General features: G+C 41.0%; 1 protein-coding gene across 1 annotated transcript in view; it reads left to right on the top strand.

Annotated features, from left to right (window-relative positions):
• Positions 1 to 82: 82 nt before the first annotated feature.
• LOC103808694 (band 4.1-like protein 3) overlaps positions 83 to 8,573 on the top strand; it is a gene marked incomplete at its 5' end in the record, with an annotated part of 19,890 nt that continues 11,399 nt past the window's right edge. The window contains 4 exons of the mRNA XM_009081499.1: positions 83 to 649; positions 4,728 to 4,781; positions 6,661 to 6,696; positions 7,403 to 7,594. Coding sequence (XP_009079747.1) covers positions 83 to 649; positions 4,728 to 4,781; positions 6,661 to 6,696; positions 7,403 to 7,594 — 849 coding nt within the window. The remainder of the gene's footprint in view (positions 650 to 4,727; positions 4,782 to 6,660; positions 6,697 to 7,402; positions 7,595 to 8,573) is intronic.

Here is an 8,573-nt window from a genome sequence, read left to right as displayed (position 1 = left end):
ACAAAAGAAAATTAACTAATTACAGTTTTCTTTTTGTCCTTTTGCTTTTGCGCCTTGTTTGCTGCTCTTTCTCTGTCACCAGCCATCTTTGCTTGGCACTGACTCCCACCACCCCTCGCCATCCTCTCAGCCTGGCCCCCATGTATCTTCAGCAAAGCTTCGCAGGAGATGCAAGGAGAGCGCTCGGACAAAGTCCTTAGGCTGTGAGGCGCCCAAGGAGAGCACTCCAAAGCACTGCGAGTCAGAGCTGGACTCTGGCAGAAAGGGGCGAGTTTGCTCCGCTGAGCAAGACATGGCTTTTAGCTACAAGCAAAAAGCTGGCAAAGGCGGGACGCTGTTTTCCTTCTCCTTGCAACTTCCAGAGTCATTTCCTTCACTCCTGGATGACGATGGCTACCTGTCCCTCCCTAACCTCTCTGAAACCAACCTCCTGCCTGCCAGTGTGCAGCACTACCTACCCATCCGCTCCCCCTCCCTTGTGCCTTGCTTCCTCTTCATTTTTTTCTTTCTGCTCTCTGCCTCTTTCTCAGTGCCATATGCTCTCACTCTCTCCTTTCCTCTGGCTATGTGCCTCTGCTACCTGGAGCCCAAGGCGGCCTCCTTGAGTGCCTCACTTGCCAATGACCTGAGTGACAGTTCAGAGGAAGAGGTGTGTACCTCGGCATCGAACACACTCTTTTTCGTGTTCAGTGCTTCAGTCCTAACCAGTGTTAGATTGCTGCAATAGTGGTCCTACTTTCAGAGCCTCATTTCTGTCTGTGCTGATATGTTAGAAGGGGTGTTTTTGGTTATTTTTGTTTGGGGGTTGTTTTTTTTCCTTTTTTTTCAATTTTTTTTTTCTCATGTTGGGAGTGCAGCTTGGAGCCCAGGGTTAGGCACAACACTGTGTGGAAGTGGCTTGAACTGTGTCACCTGATGCAAAGTGACTTGCACTAAACAAATTGCCACTGATCAGCTCTGAAGTTTTGTATCTGAACCCACCAAGATCTTTTCTCTTCCCTCTATCAGTTTATTCTAGAGTAGAGTTAGAATAGTTATCTAAATAGTGGGTATTAAGCATAATTTTCTGCACAATTCCTGAAGCATGCATATATATGCATATGTATCTACATTATTTATACAACTAGCTACCCAACAATAATGAGCACCCTCACCAACTTTAGCATGCTCAAAGTCCAGAAGGACTTAGCTTTTTGCAAGAGGCTGTCAGCTGCAGCCCAACCCCAGTAGAGGTTTTCTGGTCCAGCAAAACCTGGATCTCAGTTTTCAGCCTTGATCCTATCTCTGCTGCAGATTAAATTGTTTTCCCATGGTTAAATCCAGTGTATCAGTGAGAGGTCAGATTGGGACAGCTGTTCTGCAGCTGTTGAGGGAACATGCCATGTGGGCTGTATTGACATTTGCAGTGTTAGATTAGCACTGCCAAAGCTGATGCCTCAAGCCACCACAGTCATCACAGGCAGATAAACCAACTGCAGTAGGAGCCCACAGTGATTCTGGGAACTGTGGATGTGATGATATATCCAAAAATAGGAAAGAAATCTGCTTAAATAACAGACTAACTGGCATCTCAGTTTTTGCTGGTACCTGGTTATTCTTTGTTGACAGAATAAAATAATGAGTTCATTTTTCCTCATTTTTCTTTTCTCCTCTTCATCTTCAAATATAAAAGTGCAGTTTTGCTTCGTATGTAAAGAAGAGAAAACCCAGATCAGATAATCACAGACCAGTTGGCCGTTTGTAAGAAGCCACCTTGGCCACTTGTCGATGCCATTGCAGTAGTTGTCTTCAGTAAACCAGTTTGCACATCTAAACATTTGTGTCATCTGCCGTTGTTGGTTTTGTAAGACTTGGTGCAGGATTTCATTTCCTTTTTGTGGAAAGCCAAAAGTCGCATCAATTTATCTTGCAAAAACATTGTCTTTCGATGCTTTTGGCTCTGTGATGCCTAACAAATAAAAAATAATGTGCAATTCTGATAAAAGGCGTCCAAAATACTGCTGTTTCATTTCGTGTCCTCATTTTGAGACAGCATTTAGGTCTCAATTTGCATTAGCTCTGCACTTGGATTAATCTAATAGCAATAACAGCATTAATATAGTGCCAGCTCCAGAGGCAATAACAAGACAGTGTTTATGTAAAACATCGGTCTGTTCCTCTTTCAGAAATGAGCACTTCTTTTTGTTAGTAAAGTTAGGAAGTATCAAGCATAAAAATGTGTAAAATAGGCTTTTTAGTATCGCTCTTTTATGAGGGTGATTACTCTGGCAGTGCGTCCTGGCAGACAACACAGACTTGTGCCTAATCCACGGGGTATTTCTTGTTCAAAATATTGCATGAAAGTGAATATGTTTTAAACTTGGGCATGTCTGCATTACATTGGCAAAACAAATCACAGCAATTATGATCGCAAGTTAGAGGAGGTGCAGCTGCAGCATCTCAGGAGATAGCTGCCTTCTGTCCAGCTCCATCCCTCACCCATCCACCAGCCCCATCAGCAGCTGTACTACAGCCCATCTTGGAGTTGAGCCTGACCTTTCTTTACTCTCTGCTCCGGAGCAGACCTGCCCTGCTCACCCTTATTTCACCGTTCCCTGCTCTGTGATAACCCCAGATCTTTAATTCAAGTAACTCAGTAATGCTGACTTCAACTCCATGACTATTGATTGGCTTGTTGGCAGACATGTATTTTGCAATAAAGCAAATTTTATGCCTTACTTAGGATTTCATTGGTCTTATGGTAAAAGAAATAGGAATCTTCCCTCCCCCACTGCCAGTTCACAAAAGATTGCACACAGTGATGCAGAAGGCTACAGCCAGTATCCTGAACCAGTCTCATACCTTGTTGAGCTCTGTTCTCCCTTGAGCAATGCATCTGTAGTCAGTCTGTGCAGTCAGAGACACTTAGAATTCATTACCTTCTGTGTTTGTACCTTAGCAGTTAATATTTCTATTGACTTCAAGTTCTTAAATGAGCCCTATGTGTCAGACTTCTGTTACAGTGCCTTGACACAAATCTTTTAATTATTTTTAAATATGTAGGTTCATTAATTCCTCTTTCTTTCTTTTTGCAAATAGGAGTGACAATGCATATATTTTATTATATTGCCATACCTTTACAATTACTTCTAATGTTACAAAAATGTGAGATCCTTCACTAGTAAAGAAACAATTTTCTAACACTTTAGTGAAAGTAATTGGACCAGCCTGATAGACTATTTTGACGTTGCATTTTCATGTAAAAATAAATGTGGTCTGTCTAGTGAGTGGTTATTGCTTGAAAGATTGCATGTAATTTGCATTCATGCACTTAAAAATAGTGCAAAATGCTTGTTTATTCTTCTGCCTGTCATACAAACAATGCAAGCTATTCAAAGGAAGGAATGGTAGAAAACAAAGCAATGAAAAAATATCAAAAAACCCCAGTTTTATGAAACATTGGAGTTGTCAGAGAATGACAGAAGATTGGAGGAATTTCAAAGCTAAGACTGATACTCCATCCACCAGTAGGTTCTTTTTTTCTCCTGTTCATACTGATATGATTTGAGGATGAGATGCGTTGTCCTGGCTTTAAATTACCTGCCTGGATTGCTTTAGATTACCTAAGGACCACAGAAAATCACTAATCAAAACCAGAGCATTCACTGATACTACAAGAACTTGGATGTGCCAATCTGGGACAGTAGGGAGCACTTTACTTGCTAGTTTTCCATATGCCTGCATAACATCAAAGTAGTCTTTTGAACTCTCTTCTCAGCCTGTAGTAGCATATACTCCACTCTATTTATTAAATCTTGACACACATTCTCCACTAAAATGTTCTTCATGGTGTTGAGCAGAGCAGGAATAGATCAGTCTGTGCAATGCTGTGCTTTGTTTCATTTTTATCACTCGTACCTAGTAAGTGTTTTCGGGGGGTGGTGGGAGTTACTTTTGGTTTTCTCCTGCTTTTATCCATACTCTTAAATGGAATGAGAAGTATTTTTGATTCTTTTAATGACAGTTTTCTTTCTTTTTAATACCATTAACAATTATTGGCTGCTCTTTATTGGAACCGAGTGGGAACTGAGCTTTACCATTACTCCACAGACACAGACAGTAGATGGGCTGGGGGTACAGTTGTTTGAACTCCTTGGTAATGCAGACAGCCTCATGGTGTATAAATGTGGAGACAAGAACAACTTCTGTACAAATGAGGGGCTGAAAGTCAGGTGACTGTTAAAGTGGCTTTTTTTTTTCCCCAATTATCTTTTTGCCCTCCAGATAAAAATTCAACCACCACTTTATATTGGCTAGAAGAAAAATCTGTTTTATAATTTTCTTTAAAAAAGCATTATGGGAGGAAAAGTTTGTTTAGAAAATAGTAGCTTCTTTTTTTTTCCCCATTTTTTTTAAAAGACTACCTGGCTTTCTTAAGGAAAAAAAAAAACTTTTATTCAAATAGCACTTTTCCAGTAATGTGTTGTTTGGCTTATAAATTTGTTCCAGTAAAGCCATATACTGTGTTCAGTACGCCTCGAGTCTTCCTCTGAGTCTGTTCTGTTTACTAATATAGCATTTTTATTTTGCTTCTTTGACTTGTGCGTTGTTTGAAAAGCAATGCTAATGCAGTTCACAGGGATGTTGAGTTTAACGGTTCCCCGTGTGAGCTGCATGTACTGATGAGCTGGGTTTATTCTTTATTCCTGCCTTCCTCTCGGGACCTGGTTACTTGTCTAACCAAATAGACTGACAGTGAGCAGACGGATACTGCGGCTGATGGTGAGACCACTGCCACCGAGGTTTGTACGGTCGTCGGCACCAGCTATGGCAGGGGAGAGCATTTTTCCTTGTCTCTTCCCAACCCTGGGCATCGGGGCTAAACCGCATGTCTGCTACGGCAGTTCAGGATCCCTCTCTGCGCGTGTGTGCATGTGTGTGCCTGCGAGCGCGAGAGCTTTGCTGGGGGAGTTGAGTTTTCAGTGCTCCCTACGGGTTCCTCTTATTTCTGAGTTTGGTTTGGAAACTGCAAAGCCTCCGTGTTGTGCCGATAGTGGGGTGGTGGCAGTGTCACCCATGCCAGTGCTGCTCACCCAGATGGTTGTGCTGGCCAGATCGTGCCCTGACTTTTTCTGTCTGCTTGTTTGCTCTTACAGTCTGTAGCCTGAGTGAGAGAGAGGTGGGGGGAAAAGACAGTAAAAAACACTTTTTACATTTTCTGGATAAGGTTATTTCAACATTGTAAATTATCTACAGTTTTCCTCGAATGTAATTTCACATGTTGTTTTCACATATTGCTACCACTAGTCCAGGTATTGTCTTCAGAGGAGGATCATAAAATGTTTGTGTTTTCCTTCCACTGAGAAGTCTCATATCCACAACATGGTACATAGACTGTTGAGGCAAATTCAACCCTATGTGACTCCACTGAAGTGCATATAATGCTTTCATAATTAATATGGTTGCAGCTGCAAACATGAGCTGAATTTGGTCTGACATCTGCTAGAAGACAGTCTTACCACAAACACTACTGTAGGTTTTCAGAAGGATCTCATTAATATTTGAGACTGTTACAATTATTGTCAAGATGAAATTTTCTGTATGATGCGTCAGGACAATTCAGCCTCGGCTGTAAATAGAATAGATTTGAACTAAGTTATAAAAAATCAACAGATTTTCCCATGAGTCATGTTGCTAATTAGGACTATATGAAAAATTAACAATAATATAGCAGCACGGGCATTAAAAGAATTCAAATGGTTCAACAACATACATTCTGTTGAGACGAGTCAGGAGTACAAAATGCTTTGAAGTGCCTCTCACACTCCATAGCTTCAGGTCTTGAGCCCTGCAGAAAGTAAAACATAATCCTGAAACTGTGATATTTAGAATGTTTGATCTGTTACTCGAAAATGCATGATAATCTCCCTAGCTGCCATCTTTATTTTAGAGAAGATACAGCGAACCTCAGTTTTCCTTATGGATACCTGATTTTCAAAATGTGTGGTATATTTGCCTCCTGAAAATTACAACCTCGGAAATCAGGCTGCTGGGGCAGTCCTTATGGCATTGCTTTTGAAAATGTGTGCTGAAGTGGATGTGATGTGTGTGCATTCCAGAAGACCACTGTCACAGCCAATATGTACAGGCTAAATATGAATTAAAATTCTAGGAAGACAGAAAAGGACTGAGGCTAGGGAAATAGCATTTTAAGCAAACAAAATGTGCTTTGTTCTGTAGAAAGAGTTGTGGGTTGTTTGCCCGTGGTGAGTTTATGCAAAGCTTTGCATATGGCCCGGATGATGTCATATGTGTAAATTCTGGGATTATGGAATTCCAGAGAATTTGCTGTTCCCATTTGGGCCTAGACTAGCCATGGCCTTGGTGAGAAGGTGCAACTCCAGCTCCCTGAATAGAGATCTGTGAGTGTGGAGCATACCAATATTTGTAAAAGGAAAATATTTAATATGCCTTTGTTAACAAATAACAAGTTGGAGAAGAGGAGGTTTGCTCTGAGTTAGGAAAACTGTGCAATACCAGTGTGTCTACTCCTTCTCCTTAAGTCATTAACATAGTGAAAATGTGATTTTAACCTAGCACGTACTTCTCACCAATGTCTGTAAAGCCTTCATTGATATGAGTGGGTAAGGTATTGTTTTCCAATCTTTCTCATGCTGGCAGTCGGATCAAGAGGAGGACGGAGATCTAAAGGCACAGGTACAGAAACAAAAGGCCTAGATGTTGCTCAGGTATCAATGTTGGAGGTGCTCACCTCTTTCAGCATGTTACTGTCGGTTCTCTGTGAAGAAATGTGTAGAAACAGCATTTTGTATCCTTTCAATACTATGTCCCTTACCTTTCCCTTTCTTTTTCACTTCTTTCAGAATAGTCTGATTAAGCGAATACAGGGTGAAAATGTGTATGTCAAACATAGTAATCTTATGTTAGAGGTTGGTATTGGTATATACCAGTGCATGTACGTACATGTGTGTTAGTTTTAGTGGTAAACTGTGGATCTGCACTATGATGCATGAACTGTGTACTCCCACCTGCTAATAGATTATTTTTTTTCTCAGATTATGATGAGTCCTCTAACTTGTACTATCGATATAGATATATGCGTGTGCGTATATGTCTGTGCCTCCACGCGCATATGTGTTTGTTTGAAGCCTCTTTATCAGGTGCAAATTATAGTGATACGGATAAGCTCTTTAAGAGTGTATTTATACTCACTTGTACGAGATATGCTATGCTGTTATCTTTCAAAATGCCACATTTTCACAGAGTGTTGTGTTAGTGCTGTGCTCCCTGGCTCCCTGAGCTGTTACTTCCCTCTATACTAACCAAGTTGTGTGTTTTGGCTCAAAAACCTGGTTGGCTTAGGATGTATCACAACCTGCTCTATTCTTTTAAAACTGTCCAGGACCTAGACAAAACGCAGGAAGATCTGATGAAACATCAGACCAATATAAGCGAGTTGAAACGCACCTTCTTGGAAACCTCCACAGAAACGACTGTGTCTAATGAGTGGGAGAAGAGGCTTTCCACATCTCCCGTTCGGCTTGCAGCAAGGCAGGAGGATGCTCCTATGATTGAACCACTAGTGCCTGAAGAGGTCAGCGTGAGCTGAAAGGCTTCATTACGTATTTGTCTATTCATATTTACTTATAATAGCTCTTAGTAGATTAGAGGCCATAGTTAGAGGCCATTCCCTGCTTGCAGGCACTCCCTTTTCTCAGGACTGAGGCTTTAGCAGCCAGATGCAAGGAAGAGCAGATACCATATATATGTATATATTTTATAATATATATGTGTTTAGAGTACGAAATTCACTGTAAGTTGCATGGCAGAATTGGGTCTCTGAGGGTGCGCAACGCAGGCGTTGTTATAGGTTCGGTGAGCTTGAGGAAGTCCAACCATGCATGAAGGAAACCGTGAAAGTGATGGAGATAAAATTTAAATAATGGTGACTGGCTGGGAGCAGTGGTGTAGTGAGACGGATGGGGGTATGGTGCCAAGCTTGACAAGAAAATACAGAGCAAAGGGCAGAACTCTCTGAGTCTTCGAAGACAGGGAAGAAATAATGATGATAATTAGACCTGCTTGGCCGGTTCCATAAGTGAACTGATAGTTGCTGCAGTCTGCTGGATACCGTTTTGTTGAAGACCCAATGCAGATTGTCAAGCATCTGCATTTTCATGCAGTTTGCATGTATGAAAAAATCTTGCTCACTGTGCAGTTTTGAAGTGTTTGCAAGAAACTTGCCTATTTAAAAGTTGGTGTTTACTTAATTTGTGGGTAGATAATGGCATGTAAGTGTAGCAATGTAACATTCATGTTGCAGTAAAATATGTAGATCTTCCGAAACAAAGCAGCATCTTGGTTTAAATTCAGTGGAGCAGAAAGAAATACACTTGTGTGGTCTGCATGAAGGTTAATTTTTTTATTCTATTGTGGATGAATATCTGGTTTCTGTCTCACAGGAATCATCTTTAGAGTTACCTCTTGGTTTTAGCATTACAGACCTATAAATGGTCATGAAATTTGCTTCAGTGCCCACAGCAGTGATGTAATGTAAGAAACTCAGTAAAAAT

This window comes from Acanthisitta chloris, unplaced genomic scaffold (assembly GCF_000695815.1).
Source record: "Acanthisitta chloris isolate BGI_N310 unplaced genomic scaffold, ASM69581v1 scaffold19520, whole genome shotgun sequence".
Lineage (NCBI taxonomy): Eukaryota > Metazoa > Chordata > Aves > Passeriformes > Acanthisittidae > Acanthisitta > Acanthisitta chloris.
Note: the sequence above shows the minus strand (reverse complement) of the source record. Positions and strands in the feature narration are given on the sequence as shown.